Source organism: Tursiops truncatus, chromosome 9, assembly GCF_011762595.2.
Source record: "Tursiops truncatus isolate mTurTru1 chromosome 9, mTurTru1.mat.Y, whole genome shotgun sequence".
NCBI lineage: Eukaryota > Metazoa > Chordata > Mammalia > Artiodactyla > Delphinidae > Tursiops > Tursiops truncatus.
The window spans coordinates 1,904,210-1,919,860 of NC_047042.1; the positions used below are offsets into that span (position 1 = coordinate 1,904,210).

A 15,651-nucleotide genomic window follows, 5' to 3' on the forward strand; every position below is an offset into this window, starting at 1 on the left:
TCTTACTCCATGACCAGAGATCTTTCTGCTGCCACCTCTTACTCTGCAGCCTGAGAAGAATGTAGATAAAAGAAAGGAAGGAAGGAAGGAAGGAAAGAAAGTAGGAAGGAAAGAAGAGAGAGAGAGAGCGAGGGAGCGAGGGATTGGGGGGTGGGGGAGTGGAGCAGATTCCCTCGCACCTGCAAAGTCCCTGATGCTTCCTTGAGTCTCTCAACTAATCAAGGCGGCTTGAGCGCTGTTTGCCACTAAGGACAGAAATCCTTCTAAAATTACTTCTCCCCTTATCTCGTCTGACCTACCACACTGCCTCTTAGAGTCGCTGCCCAAATGAAGAGGTTGGGACACTGGGCAACATGCTTAGCCCCTCATTCCGTCAGGCCCCTTCCCGGGGGGCCCTATGGTCTCATCCTCAGGGCTCTCCACCGCGCCCACGCGCGCTGGCACAGAGGTTTTCTGATTCAAGGGCCCCGTGATTGAGGTGGGACCGGAAGAGACTTCATGATTCCCTCCATCGGACCCCAACCAACTTGTCCTCCAGAAGTAGAATCTTCTGCACGTACGATTAGCGTGTTATTCTGATGCGTCGCATCTACTTGGGGCTATGTCAGTGTAACCTTCTGAGAGTCCTTCTTGTCAAAACAAAAACAAACATGATATGTAATGACTGGGGGGCCAGGTTGCTCTGTCCCACAGGCCAGTGCAACCGTCTCTTGCCTCGAGGTGACAGCAAGAAAAGGGGGGTAGGGACTGCAAAGGCAGAAGTGCTTAAATCTTTCTGGACATTGAAACCCTCCACCCAAACCTTTTTTTCATTTTTTTGTTTTTGTTTTGGTAGGTAAGGAGAAGCTTCTTCTCACCCAGTCTTCCTGTGGCTGGGACAGGGCCTTTCTGCAGTTCATTTAAATCTGGTCTGTCCACTATCAAGAGGTGGGAGAGAAGAGGAATTAGTCTCAAAGCTCCCCACCCCCAGCCCAGGGCCTGACCTTGTCGGGGAAAAGTTGTGTGTTTATACATCTGAGCATTTTCAGTGATTCTAAGATGACAGGGTAGGAACCATTGCCTTGGGAATGCACATCTCTATAATAAACATCCCATTTTAGGGGTTAATGTGAAGTTTCCTTTTCTCCTTTATCCAAGGAAAGTAGCAGGTCCATCGCGCAAGATCAAAGCGTAAGACCAAGTCTGAACCACACAGGCCTCTGCTTGACAGCTTAGCATCCCAGCGAAGTTAACCCGAAATGTTTCTCTTCGGTGACAGGAGAGTGTGGGCAGGAAAGAGGGGACATAGGCATCGACCGGGGAGAGATGGGCAGAGAGCCGGAAAGCACGCTGAACGGGTTTTTATGAGTTTCTGACTCTTGCGCCTATACCTCCGGGTTTCGGAATGTAAAGAGGAAAAAAAAAAAAAAACCCTCCCACAGGCTGCTAGGCTAACACGGCCTTCGAATTCCAAATTGAACACACTTTGGTTCTGGTTTTTCAACAGTCGCAAGACCAAGCCGTCCACGGGGAGGAAAGCCAGAGGGGGCCAATTAGGAAGGAAGAAATTAAAGGGAGGAATAAAGGAAAGGAAAAAGCCCAGATGAAAGGTCCAGCGGAGAGTGAGTGACAAGGCCGGAGGATGGCAGCCGGCGGCGGAGGTGGGGAGGCGGCTGCGCTGCAAGCTGACAGGTGGGTCTCGGGCCTGGAAGGGGGCGGGTGGGCGGGAGACCCGCCAACCCCTGGGCAGCGCCGGCCGCCGCGGCGACGCCTCCCGAACCCGGGCCGCAGAGGAGGGGCGGGGAGCGCGCGGGGCGGGAGGCGGGCGCGCGGGCTCCCACTCTGGCCTCGGCGCCACTCGCCCGCCGCGCTCCGGGCGTCCCTTCAGCCTCCGACGCGCCGCGGATACCCCAGCCTCCGGCGCCTGGTACGGGGAGCTCCCCGCGCCTGCCGGAGGAGAGGAGCGAGGCCGAGCCGGGTTGGCCCCGGGGCACGATTCGTCGCGGAGACGCGGGGACCAGACCTGAGGATGAGCGGCGGAGGGCGGCCCGGGCACTGACGCGAGTTGGGGCCACGGCTCCCGGCCGCCGGCGGTGCGATGAGCCTGCCAGCGGAGACGCCCTAGCCGGGTGCACGCGCCGGGCGAAGCGCGCAGGTGGGGCTGCGCTCTCCGCGGTGCGCCCCGCGCCGGGCCCCCGCCGGCCGGAGGATGGGCGCCGGCGCCCCAGGGCCGCGCCCGCCGCTGCTGCCCCAGCGCCCGCCGCGAGCCCCGCGTCCGGCCGGCGCCCTGTGCTCATGTACGTAGGCTGGGCGCCCGCCCCCGGGGGGTGAGGGTCCATGTTGGGTGTCCGCGCCCGGGGCGCCCTTCCGCCTCCCTGCTGCTCGGGAGCAGCCCCCTAACCCAAGGCCAAGTTTGTACATATGGGTGATCGCCCGGGCTGAAGTCCGCCGGACCGGGGATGGGGGTGGGCAGAGGGCACGGACGACCCGAGCCTGCTTGAGAGGGGTGGGGATGAGGGGGAGGAAGCCACCCGGAGGCGCGCTGAACGGGGGGGCGAGGGGAGTTGGAGGGCTTGGTGGAGAGAGGCTGGGTGGCCAGCATCCTGCGGCGTCTAGGGTTCCATGGGCCCCTTGGGGCGGCATAAAGTTTGGGAACCAGAGAGGCTTTCGGAGACAGGCAGAGTGAAGGGGGCTCGCCCCGCCCGGCGCCCGCCATCCCCGGCCTCCTCCACCGCACACCCTAGTGCTGCCGGGCCCCCCTGCTCCACCGCCACGACCCCTCCCGGGTCAAAGAAATTAGGCGACTGCGCGTTGCGGCCCACGCAGGGGTCTCTGGTCTGCGCCCCGAGTCGCTGAGCGGCTGCCGGGGTGCTGGTGGAGGAGCCCCAGCCTCCCAAAGCCCCGACCCGCAACCGGGAACGGGGGTTGGGCTGGGGGACAGTCACGGACCTTCTGAGCAACCGGGCGGAGGGCGGAGGGCGGGGAAGGGGCGTCTGCGCCCCGCACTGGTGGCGTTTGCAAAGTTGTTAGGATGAGTCAACGGGTCCTGGGAGCTTTCTTACCCCCCTCGCGCCCTTCTTCCCCAAACACCTTCGGGCAAGCGAGGAAGGGTTTCCCTCTTATTTTCCTGCACTGCCGTCAGCGCCCGCTCCACTGCGGAATTCTCCACTGAGTCGCCTTTAGGGAAGTGTGGCCGGGACCCGGAGGGGGCTCCGGGCTCCGGAGTTCTGTGGCTCCATCCGAGCCTTGCAGGGGGCGCGGGCCCCGCTAGCTGCATCCCCGCTGCTCCGCCACCCGCTAATCAAGAAGACACGGGGAACACTGCGGGCCGGTGTTTTCCTGGGACTCGCTTCCGTGTCCGTGTCCACAGTCTGGGATGTGTAGGACCCCGGGCCGTGCCCCGGCGCCGGGCATGCCGCCTCTGCCCTCGGGGTCCGGCGCGTCCATTTCGGGAGCCGCCGGGCCGGGCGCGCGCGGGCCTCGGGGCTCAGCTGTGCTGCTTTCTCTCCGCAGGGACGGCGGCTCCAGACTGGCGGCGGCGCGCCCCCGGGCTGTGAATGCGACTCGCCCCTCGACCTCGCTCCCCGCCCGCCCGGCCGCCGGGACGCGGTAGGGGTTGCCCAGCTCCACTGCGATGGCAGTTGGCGCGCTGTCCAGTTCCCTCCTGCTCACCTGCTGCCTGATGGTGGCTCTGTGCAGCCCGAGCATCCCGCTGGAGAAGCTGGCCCAGGCGCCCGAGCGGCCGGGCCAGGAGAAGCGCGAGCACGCGTCTCGGGACGGCCCGGGCCGGGTGAGCGAGCTCGGGCGCCCGGCGAGGGACGAGGGCGGCGGCGGCCGGGACTGGAAGGGCAAGGGCGGCCGCGGGCTGGCCGGCCGGGAGGCGTGGAGCAGGCAGAAACAGGCCTGGGCCGCCCAGGGCGGGGGCGCCGGGGCCGGGGACCTGCAGGGGCGGCCCCGCGGGGACACCCCGCACGAAGAGCCCCCGGCCGCCGCCGCCCAGGACGCGGCGGGCCCAGACCCAGAGCCCACGCCCGAGCTGCCGGAGGAGTACGCGTACCCGGACTACCGGGGGAAGGGCTGCGTGGACGAGAGCGGCTTCGTGTACGCGATCGGGGAGAAGTTCGCGCCGGGCCCCTCGGCCTGCCCATGCCTGTGCACCGAGGAGGGGCCGCTGTGCGCGCAGCCCGAGTGCCCGCGGCTGCACCCACGCTGCATCCACGTCGACACGAGCCAGTGCTGTCCGCAGTGCAAGGAGAGGAAGAATTACTGCGAGTTCCGGGGCAAGACCTACCAGACCCTGGAGGAATTCGTGGTAAGAGGCGAGCGCCCGGGCGACTTTGCCCGTCCCAGGAGAGGGTGAACCGGCTCTGAGTCCCCACTTTGGAGAAGAGGCGCTCTGTGGTTTTCAGAGGTGGGCGGCGCTGTGCCCACGTCCCCTCAGCACGACCCCTCTTTTTCAGTGCTGAAGTAATTTTTGAAAGCCGTGTGCCCAGTCCATGTGCATTCGCTCGGTCTTCACGATAAAAGGGTTTCCTTAGAGTGAAGCCCGTGGCCCTAAGGCGAACAGCCTGAGCAAAATCACTGGCTGTACTTTTAACCTTAATTGGCTGCTCCTGAGTTAAAAGTGTTGCTGCCGAAATGCTCGCCCTGTTTTCAAACACAGGGTAATTTACCCTGCTGTTTGGGATGTGTTCTTGAGCTAATAGCTCATTAAGGGAGACTGTACATATAAATAAGCCGTTTCCCTAGATTATGTGCTGGGTATCAGGCAGATGTTCTAGAAATTAAAAGAAAAAAATGCTTGCTCAATAGATGCTAAAACAAAGTCGACAGCAAAAACAACAAGTCCAGGTTACGGTTAAAAATGGTTTTATTTTAGGTGAGTACTGGTAATAATATTAGTAGTGCTATTTCCTGAATGCCTAGTGTATGTTAGACTCCAGGCTGCATTTCTCACCTGTATTAACTTAGTTAAACCTCAAACCACGCAATAAAGTAGATTATTATCTACTATCTCCAGCTGATAAAGAAGAGGAAACTGAGACACAGAATATTTTTAAAAGGTGTCGAAGGCAACACAGCTGTTAAGGAGCAGATTCATGTGTCAAGCACGCTTTTACCCCCTACACTCTTATTTGAACCAAAAGCCCAGCCCCACAGGGGCACTGGTGTGGATGGAGATGCCATCCAGTGCTTGTGCTGGCCGGGGGGGTGAACTCCCCCCGAAAACCCTGCTTCTTCAGTACCGAGCCTGGGAGACAACTGCACGGCTGCTCAGTCATTCCAGTCCCCCATGGTCGGCTCAGTCCAACTGGACTTGGCCAGTTGACTTGGGATGCCAGAGGTTTCCCGGGCAGCAGAGGGCATCCTGGCACCTCCAGCCCCCAAAGCTGAACAAGGAGGCAGGTGCGAAGGAATCCTTCAGGGTGCCCAGACCGTAGCCTCTGAGATCTGCAAGTTGAGAATGTGCCCAGGATGTGACAGCGTGTAGTGAGTTTTAGGAATGAATTCCTGAGTGTTGTAGAAATATTAATATAAAGCCGAGAAGGACAGATCTATAGGTAATGTACAAAGTGTGGAGATGCTGGGATTTGGTCAGAAAAGATGAGTTTCCTTTCTGGTTTTGCCACTAATGGGCTGCATGATGGGAACAAAGCACATCTCCCCTCTGGCTTTCTTTTTCCTCATCTGTAAGGTAAGGGCCCGAAATTCCTTAAGGCTCCTTTGAGTTCTAACAACCTGACACCCAGGGTTTATCTCCAGGCAGACCTGTTTAAGACAGTTCTTGGCTTCAGCCCTTTGGAGAGACAGACAACCTTGATGAGAACCTGCTAGGAACCAGGCCCTGGCCATACTACAGAAGTAAGTCTGGAACCCTGCCCTCAGAATGCTCCTGGAGGACTGGGGAGCTGGGCAGATGCCTCCCCAGATGTTCTGGGCTGCAGCCCGGAAGTGCATAAGTAATGCTGGCCATGGGAGCTGGTGGAGCCCAGAGGAGGGGCCTTCCGTGTTGGCCTGGGACGGGGCTGTAGCCAAATGATTCTCTGGAGTTTTAGATTCATAGGAAAACCTAAGTGTTACAAGATCGAAGACGAGGGATTCGTTTCTAATTAATACCATTTATGGTTTGCACTGTGTGTGGTTCCATAGTCATTTCTTGTAGGTGTCCATGAGGTAGGATGAGGAACTACTAGCATTTTGATCTCAAAAGCCCAAACGCATCCCAGAGCAGCCACCACAGGTAGAAGGAAGAATTCGAGCTTCTGTTCTGTTATTCATTGCTAAGTGCTGGATGCCATGAAGCTGCCCATGTGTATGGGGGTGGGAGATCGTTTTTTTGTTTGTTTGTTTGTTTTGTTTTTTTAACATCTTTATTGGAGTATAATTGCTTTACCGTGGTGTGTTAGTTTCTGCTTTATAACAAAGTGAATCAGCTATACGTACACATATATCCCCATATCTCTTCCCTCTTGCGTCTCCCTCCCTCCCACCCCCCCATCCCACCCCTCTAGGTGGTCACAAAGCACAGAGCTGATCTCCCTGCGCTATGCGGCTGCTTCCCACTAGCTATCAGTTTTACATTTGGTAGTGTATATACGTACATGCCTTGTATTGTATTCCTGTTTTCAAAAATTGGTGCATAAGTAGAATGTGTTTCCCACTCTGAGATGGGAGATGATAGCATCTAAAGGTAGATTGGAAAGATTATAATCTCAGTGAGAATTAAAATACCAATAAAGCTATTTTTAGAGTATTAAGCACATCTTTCATCTTCAAGTGATCCTTTGTTCTTAACTTTCATCCAATCATTACCAGATGCTAGGATGACACTGTGCACAGCTGCTATAAAATTTTCATTATATTCCTGCTCCTATGATAAGTACAACTGCATAACGATTGCGTTGTATATATCATGCTTGTTCATTCTGTTAGTATCAGGAACACTCGTAAGGCATTTCCCTAACTTAGTGTGGCTTCGTGCAAGTTTCATTCCATGAACAAAAGAGGGTGCGGTGCTTTCTGGGAGTGTTGGGAGGATAAGCATAGAGGGGTATAGGGTCAGCTGTGATGTGAGTCCAGGGTTTGTGGGGCACAACTGCTCTTGTAGCTGTTCTGGGTCCTCCAGGCTTCCAGGAGACCCATCAAGGCCTGCAGTTTGCACAGCACACAGTACATGGACGACAGGAAAGGAACGCATTTTACATCTGAAGCGCTTTGCGCTCCTCTGAAAACAATGTAATTCAGTGGCGGTTGAGGTGCCAGAGGGTCATGTCTGGGGCGCTCCCAATCACGGCCAGGTCGGGGGGGGGGCGGTGGGGTGAAAGGCAGGCCGGTTCTGGGCCTCTTTCCTTGGGAGGCACGCAGGCGCTTTCTGTTTTCTGCTTTCCGAGAGAGAGTCGGTTACTGAGGGAGGCTGGGAGCTCGTGGTGGGTGCCTGAGAAGGTGGAACCCCGGATCCTTGTGCCTGTGATGCTATTGCGCACATGTTCCGGACAGAGCGTGTCTCTTGCCTGCCCTCTCGTGCTCCTCTGTCCTGGGTATGTGTCTGCAGTCCCTGTGCCCGGTGCACAGTGAGGCCAAACAAACCGAAACGTCAGAGTTCGGAGCCGAGAAAGGTTTATTTATCACGGGGCCACGCCAGGAGAATGGCTGACTCATGCTCCAAAGACCCAGTGGGTTTCAGGGAAGAAGGTTTTATAGGCAAAACCTGGGGGGTGGGATTCAGGGTGTGTAACCCTACTCTGATTGGTTGGTGGTGAGGTCACAGGGCGGTGCTCCAGGGATCTGTGCTCAGCCTGAAGTCACCATCCTCCACCGGGATGGGGGCCTTAGTTCCTGCAGAAGAGCTCAGGGATATGGATCAGATATCTGTGCCCACCCCTCAGGAGGAACTGGGACCCTCCCACATCCTGCCCCTGTTTCCTTCAGCGTTTCCTCGCTCCCCTAATTAGTGACTATTTGAATCTGCCCTTTGGAACTCAGGGAAGGTCTTGGAGGCAGAAACCTTTTTCCTACAAACAAGAAATAGAAAGCACAGAAAGGCTTTTGTACTTGGGAGGGCCCCAAGGGTCCTGCAGGGTTTCACTCTCTGCCCAGTTTTCTCTGTACTTCAGTCCTGTCTTTCCCCTTCTCACCGAGGCTCTTTACCCCATTCAAATTCCCATTCCTTACAGCCTGGTTGATCTCAGGCAGATGTCAGCAGAAGACCTTCAGTGAAATACCGTTAACCTGCTAATAACAATTAGAGTAATACCCTCATCCCTCCAGGGATGTTTGCAGTTTAGTTTGTATATTCAAATAAAAACATAGTTAGCAGTAGAATGTCCTCCACTGCCTCTGAAATTATACCAAGCGTCCTGTTCTTACACCCGCAGGCCTCCAACTTCGAGTAAGGAAGCTGGTCTATGCGTTTATAATTTTTATACACGATGCTATTTCACGTGCTCTCTCGCTTCCTGGGGCGTGCCATCTGTATAACAAAGTACCACAGACCCGGTGGCTTAAACAATAGAAGCTTACAGCTTCACAGCCCTGGAGGCTGGAAGTCTGAGATCAAGGGGTGGGCAGGGCTGATTCCTCCTGAGGCCTCTCTCCTTGGCATGTAGAGGACCGCCTTCTCCCTGTGTCCTCACATGGTCGGACCTCTGTGCATGTCTGTGTCCTGATCTCCTCTTCCTATAAGGACACCACTCATATTGGATTAGGGCCAACACATATGACCTATTTTACCTTAATTACCTCTGTAAAGACCTTGTCTCTAAATACAGTCACGTTCTGAGGTATTGGGTTTAGGACTGCAACATCTGAGTTTGAGAGGGGACACAATGCAGCCTGTAACATAGGGTCAGTGACCAGAGTTGACCTCGTAGGCCTGGGTCCAAGGAGGTGTAGGGAATGCAGTGGGGCAAGGATGCATCAGCAAGTATGACTGGAAGAAAGAATTAGTAGAGAAGGCACAGAGTGATGGGTAATACACGGGATGCCTTATGAACATAATTAAGCCACCCACCCAGATTTTGGTGATTTAGTGTCTATTCCATTCTGAGCTCCACTTCAGGAATGACTGTGCTACTTACTTATGTCAGTGGGTCCTTGTATCATACGTATGAGGGCCTCACTTTTAAATTTGCCCCTGAGAGCTACCATACATGCCAGCAGCAAGTCAAATTTGAAATTCATTAGTTAAAACACGATTCCATTTTGAGCAACAAAAGAACTTGTTCCCCTCCTGGGAATCCTGATTTCAGGGGAACCGTGAAGACAGAAACAGGGTCTGCAAGCTTGTTTCCGTGTTTTGTAGAACCTAACAGAATGCATGCGACTCCCCGAGATACAGGAGAACTGAAATTTCACTTTGCTTTCGGTTGGGATGATATCAGTTCTGTGTGTCCACGCTGGTTACCGTAGCCGATCAGGAGGTCTGACTGGCAATTGTATTAAGTCTTAGAAGAAAAAGAGAAAATGAATTATTGATACGTGTTGCTTGCTGGGCTGTCTTGCAAAGCATGGGGACCGTTGGACAGAAGATCAGTGAACGAGGTAGTCACAGGTGAGATGACCCGGGACCACTGAGTCACAAGCCTCTCCTGGGGCCTCAGCAGCCGACTTGTTGCAAAATCTCCTTTCTCGGAGTTTATTAATGAAAAAGAACTTACATGAAATTTGGAATCAAAAGCTCCACCTCAATAGATCTCTACTGCAATTATGAGCAAGTGCCCATAAAGAGAAAGACACAATTCTCCATATTTTTCAGTCTAATCGTATTTATATTCTTTTGACTGATGTTACTTAGACCAAAACAACACCATTATTATTTTCCTTTGCCGAGGAACATGAACTAAGTTGTGTAAAGTCGACGTTCTTTCCTGTAAGTCAGTTTCATGTGCGCGCTATTGCTAGGACTGAATTTGTTTTGGCTTCTAGGAAGATTTGGCAAATTCTGGACTTCTTAGTTTCTGCCCTTCTGTTCAATGCCATTTAAATGTTAACTTTTTTTTTTTTTTTTTTTTTTTTGGTGTTATGTGGGCCTCTCACTGTCGTGGCCTCTCTCGTTGCGGAGCACAGGCTCCGGACGCGCTGGCTCAGTGGCCATGGCTTATGGGCCTAGCCGCTCCGCAGCATGTGGGATCCTCCCGGACCGGGGCACAAACCCGTGTCCCCTGCATCGGCAGGTGGACTCTCAACCACTGCGCCACCAGGGAAGCCCTAACTTTTTTTTTTTTTTAAAGAAAGGAGAGTACCTATGGTTTCCCTAGACCTTTCAGATGTGTCCCTAACTCAGGTAGGGGAAACCTAACGCGAATGACTGCACTTTTACATGCTCCGTGCAGTACTTTATTTGTGTGTATGAGACAAATGCTATAAAAGTTCCCACAGGACATTTGGTCCTATCCAAAACTTCCATAAAACCTCTGGTCCGTAAGATATTCCACCTCTGCCAAAAGGTCCTTGCTATTTGCAAGACCATTTTGTCCGGTCCAAAACTTACATAAGATATTTGGTCCATAGCAGAAGGTCTTTGTAGCAACATGGATGGATCTAGAGATGATCATACTAAGTGAGGTAAAACAGGAGGAGAAAGACAAACGTCATATTATATTGCTTATATGTGGAATCCAAAAAAAGATACAGATGAACTTTTTACAAACGAGAAATAGACTCACAGACATAGAAAACAAATTTATGCTTTACCAAAGGGGAAGGAGGGGGAGAGATAAATTAGGAGTTTGAGATTAACACACACACACCACTATATATAAAATGGATAATCAACAACCACCTACTGTGTAGCACAGGGAACTCTATTCATATCTTGTAAAAACTGTAATGGAAAAGAATCTGAAAAATTATATATACTAATATAATATAATACTGAAACACTTTGCCGTACACCAGAAACTAACACAGCATTGTAAGTCAACTATACGTAATAAAAAAAGAAGAAAGGTCCTTGATATTTGGTCTTGTCCAAAGCCATTTGGCATGGACTCTTTGGATAGGACCGAATTTCAAGGACCTTTGGGTGTGGACCAAATGTCTTATGGAAGTTTTAGACAGGACAAATATCTGCTAACCTAAATGTTTAGTCTTTTATGTTGGGAAGAAGGAAACCAACATTCATCCATTGCTTATATGTTTTATATGTTGGGTGGGGGCAGGGTTTACACAATAGACTGATGAGCTGGTGGTATTTTTTTTTTTAAAGGAGAGAAAACTAAGGTTCAAAACAGTTAAGTAACTTGACCGAAGTCATCAAGCTCGTGATGGGGGAGCCAGGATTTGAGTCCTGGTCTGTTGGACACTTCCTTCCAACTCTGCCTCTTTACCTTCCTGATCCCGTGGGGATGGAGGGGCATTTTGTGTGTGGCTGGGACTGCACAGAGTCCTTACCCTCTGAAGACGTGAGCTTGTGTTCTGGTTCATCCCTGTGCCCGTGGGCAATACTCAGAACCTCCTTATTAGCTGGCGGGAAAACGTGGAGAGGATGCTGTCTCTCACATTATAAGAAGGAAATGAGAGATATGAGAACCTGCAGAGCTCTGCACGAACAGCAGAACAAAAGCCTGCTGCACTTGCGGCCTGGGGAGTTGTGCATCTCAGGGGCGGTCCTGCCCCAGCATGGCGCTTGGTCACCAGCAAGATGGCCTGTGAATTTCCTCACCATCAGAGAGTGACTCTAGGGCGCTGTGTGTGCCCAGAAGTGTTTCCTTCTCAGATCTGATAAGTCCCAACAGAAAGCTCATGCTTACATTTATTTATTAAAAAATACTTTTTTGAATAAATATTTGCAGGCATTGGGCTACATCCTGGATATACAGTGACAAACCGTCAGGTCCCTCCGATCAAGGGGCAGTGACCCTATAGAGAGTGATGTGCCCAGAGGTTGGTCAGGTGGGGTCGTGGTCTGCAGGGTAGGCAGGTGGAGGCCCCTCACCTAGATCTCAGTGCTGTTAATGCTTTGTGTTGAAATGACAGAGGAAGAAGGATCCTGGGGCAGCTTTCTAGGGAAAAGACCAGAGCCTGTTTCCGATAGCGTAGTTGTGAGATTGAGTAAAGGATACGGTCTTCCGCTCGAGTCTGCACCCCCTGTAGCCGTCCTTCATGGCACGGTTCTGATTATGTAGCCGGAAATCCTTCTTGCTGCTTATCTGTTCCAAGGCTGAGATCCTGCCAGCTGGATCTCACTTCTCCTTCTATTTCTGTCGGGCACTGGGGTGCGTCCAGGACAGAGGGTGCCTTTCGAATGGATGCAGAAAAGGATGATGTCAGGCATCTGCCCGTGGCCCTGCGAGCTCTCTGGGAAGCCCTAGGCCTGTGGAAATGCATAGCAATGGAAAACTAAGATGCCGTGTGGCCTGTGCATTTCCCCTCATGGCAGAAATGATTTTACCTGGGAATATGGAAGACTCATAGGCTGAAAACCCACTGTTTAGAAAACTCATGAAATCCTGGATCTCATACAATAAAACACATCTTCTCAAAAGCACAGCAGGAATGGCAAAAAAATAAGAGAAATTAGTCCATAGAGGTGGATGTATGAAACCAGACAGGAAAGTCAGTCGTTCATGGGAGGCTGTCCTAGGGTGTCCACTGATGCCCGGGACCTGGACCCTTGGTACTCGAGGCCAGGCTGGGCCACGTCACAAGTCCAGGGCCCCAGGTAGGGAGAGTCAGATCAGGGTACCTCTCATAAAAGCAGACTGCCCGGAAGAGCCTGTCCTGCAAGAGGTCAGTGTAGACACACCCCCTGGATGGCCTCAGCACTGGGCAGAGCTGGAGGCTTCCCTCTCAGCAGTTGCACATGCCCTGCTGTGGATGTGGAGCCCCTAGTCATGCTTCCCTGAGGGCTCTGGATAATCCATGTGGAATATTTTTATTTAAAGTGGTCCCAGGCTGGCAGGGCCCACAGGTACCTGACAAAGGCAAACACTCTCCGGCCGCAGAGAATCCCCCCAAATAAGGTTCCAAGGAATGTGATGTCAAAATAACAATTCCACACAAGAGGAAAGAGCGTCAGAAACCAGAGTCAGCCGAGACAGACGCAGCCAGATCAGACCCAGGTGTTGGGATACAAACGAGAATATTTTTTTATGCACAGAGAAATAAATGCGGGAATCAAGTGGATGGGTAAACCACATCAGTACATACCAAGTGCTTGCCAGCTTTGGAAAGGAATCGCATAGAGCCTGTATAAAGGAATGCTACAGTAATTGGAACTAATCTTCAAGGGGAGGATCTGACAGGATGATAGGTGCAGGTTGTGAGATAAGTTAGTGAATCTGGGGGTAGATTTGAAGAAGTTGCCCAGAATGAAACACAGGTGCACGGATGGAACATAGGAAGGAAATGTTTTGGTATATGGAGGATAGAGAAAGAAGGTCTAACATACATCCAGTTAGAATTTTGAAAGAAGTAGCAGAGAATGTGGAGAAGATGAAGTGATAGTACCGGAGACTTTCTAGTTGAAAGACCCCTATTTCCTGATGCAGGAATCCCAGTGAATCTAAAAAAAGATATATGTATGTGTGTGTATATATCTCACACACACATATATTAAGTATATATAAAATATTTATATATATACATATATGTGTGTATATATATATGTATGTATATGTATAAAACCACACCTAGTGAGAGTGCAGAACACCAGAGAGAAAGGAAACATTTTAAGAGGGACCACAGAGTCAAGACTTTATCTGCAAAATAACAGTAACTAGGCTGACCCCTGACATCTCGTCAAGAATAGAAAATTTCCGCCAGGATTTCCCTGGCGGTCCAGTGGTTAAGAGTCCATGCTCCCACTGCAGGGGCCATGGGTTCAATCCCTGGTCAGGGAACTAAGATGCTGCAAACCACCTGGCACAGCCTAGAAAAAAGGAATAGAAAACCCAAAGCTGTAGAAGAACATCTTTAAAGAACAAAGAGAAAATAAGCATGAATTCAATGGATGTACCTGGCAAGACTATCTTTCAGGAATGAGCCTGAACAAAAATATTTTTCAACAAAAATAGAGTGCGTACTACCAAGAAACCTTTACTAAAAGAAGTTCCAGATGCAATCTAAAGGCTGAAATCCAGGAAGCAAAACAGGATCCCAGAAGCAGAGGCACAGAGTTAAGAAAGAAGGGATCAAAACCCCTCCTTCACTAAATTGCAGATCACTAGTTCTCAACTGGGGTCCACGTTGCCCCTACGAGGGAGCTTTGGCCACATGTGGAGGCGTTTGTGGTTGTCATAACTGGGGTGGGCAGACGTTACTGACATCTGGTGGGCGGAGGCCAGACAGGCTGCTGGAATCCTACAGGGTCCAGAACAGCCCAACAACCAATATCAAGGGTGCTGGGGCTGAGAACCCCGACTGCCTATTACAAAAGCAGGGGCCTCCGGGGTGGTGACAGCTGAGCTGGTGGTGGGGCTGATGTTCCCGTGCCTTGCAGGGGTTGGTGTGTCCTGTACTGAATTTTGAGCTGTGAAATTTATCCTTAAACAGGAGATGCCATTAAATACAACTTTTAAATGTTCTTGGAAAAAGATGATCGCTGGGGAGCTGGTGCAGCTTGAGGCCAAATTCTGAAATAGGTGAACATTTTCAAAGGCTCCTTCTGTCGTCCAGGGCTACAGGTCACAGGTGGCACCAAGCTCCAGTAGGCCATGGCCAACTGTTCTGCCCTTCCTGGAAGAAAATTCAGACCACTTCGAAGTGATATGCCCCCTGCTCCCGAAGCGCCTCAGACATAAATACTAACATACACCGTACCAGACAGGTCGGCCCTTCTGTATCATGTCTTTGCTTTTGTCAGAGGTTGACATGCTACACTCGTTTATATCTATCTCCCTGGTCCAACTTTGAAAACAGTTTCTTACTTACATTTTACTTTTAAATTTCATGCATTTTTTGGAAAAGTATCTCAATATTTTCGTTTCAGAAGGCTTGAAACAAAATACGCAATTAGTTTCAAGCAAGCCAGGACTCGTATTTATTCATTCCTGTTAAGGTGTCAGGAGCCGTAGCTCTGTCCCCGGTCACGCTCTCTCATTGTTGACAGTTATGTTCTGGGGGCACAGGGCGCTTGGCCAGTGGACGGCTGTCACCGTGGCACCTTTCTCCCCTGGGGCCGCAGTACAGGGAGTCCCCAGCTGGCCAGGAGGCTGGCAGTCCCTTCCCACGTGGAACAGGGCCCCCCTGAGCACCTTTGCCTCAATCGGCTGGTAGTTCAGCCATGTCACACTTGGCAGAAATGTCAGGGAGTGTGGGGTAGGAAAAGAAAGAATTCTGACAAGGCTGCTGCCTTTCCCTGGGCCTGTGAGGAACAAGGGACGCTGGTGGCCTGAGGGATAAACTGTGCTGGGATGTCAACCCCTCAGCTCAGGTCACCTCCTGCAGCAGAGCCCCCTCTGGCCTCCTGTGCCCTCCAGGGAGTCAGAGAAATAAGCTCATCTTGCTCTAGGGTGACAGGATGCAGCAGCTGACACAACTGAGTGCTCGGCTCTCAGGGGTGCCTCTGAGCTCAGAGACGGATCCCTTTCTTGTGAGTGAGCCCCACAGTCTCTTAAACCCCCGTGGAAAGGGACCTCATTAACTGGAGAAACTGCTGGGCTGGCCTGTTGTAATATCAGGATGCTTTGGAAGAGGCTCAGCTTCAAGGGGAAGTGCAGGGGCCAAAGGTGT

General features: G+C 52.0%; 1 protein-coding gene across 4 annotated transcripts in view; it reads left to right on the forward strand.

The window, feature by feature from the left end:
* Positions 1 to 1,444: 1,444 nt before the first annotated feature.
* VWC2 (von Willebrand factor C domain containing 2) overlaps positions 1,445 to 15,651 on the forward strand; it is a 117,425-nt gene continuing 103,218 nt past the window's right edge. For 2 of the 4 annotated variants that reach the window (XM_073809480.1, XM_019939616.3), the window contains exon 1: positions 2,559 to 4,291. In XM_073809480.1, coding sequence (XP_073665581.1) covers positions 3,614 to 4,291 — 678 coding nt within the window. In that variant the 5' untranslated portion in view covers positions 2,559 to 3,613. Of the gene's footprint in view, positions 1,672 to 2,558; positions 4,292 to 15,651 lie in introns of those variants that run through there. The other 2 variants (XM_073809479.1, XM_019939610.3) reach the window with 2 other exon arrangements.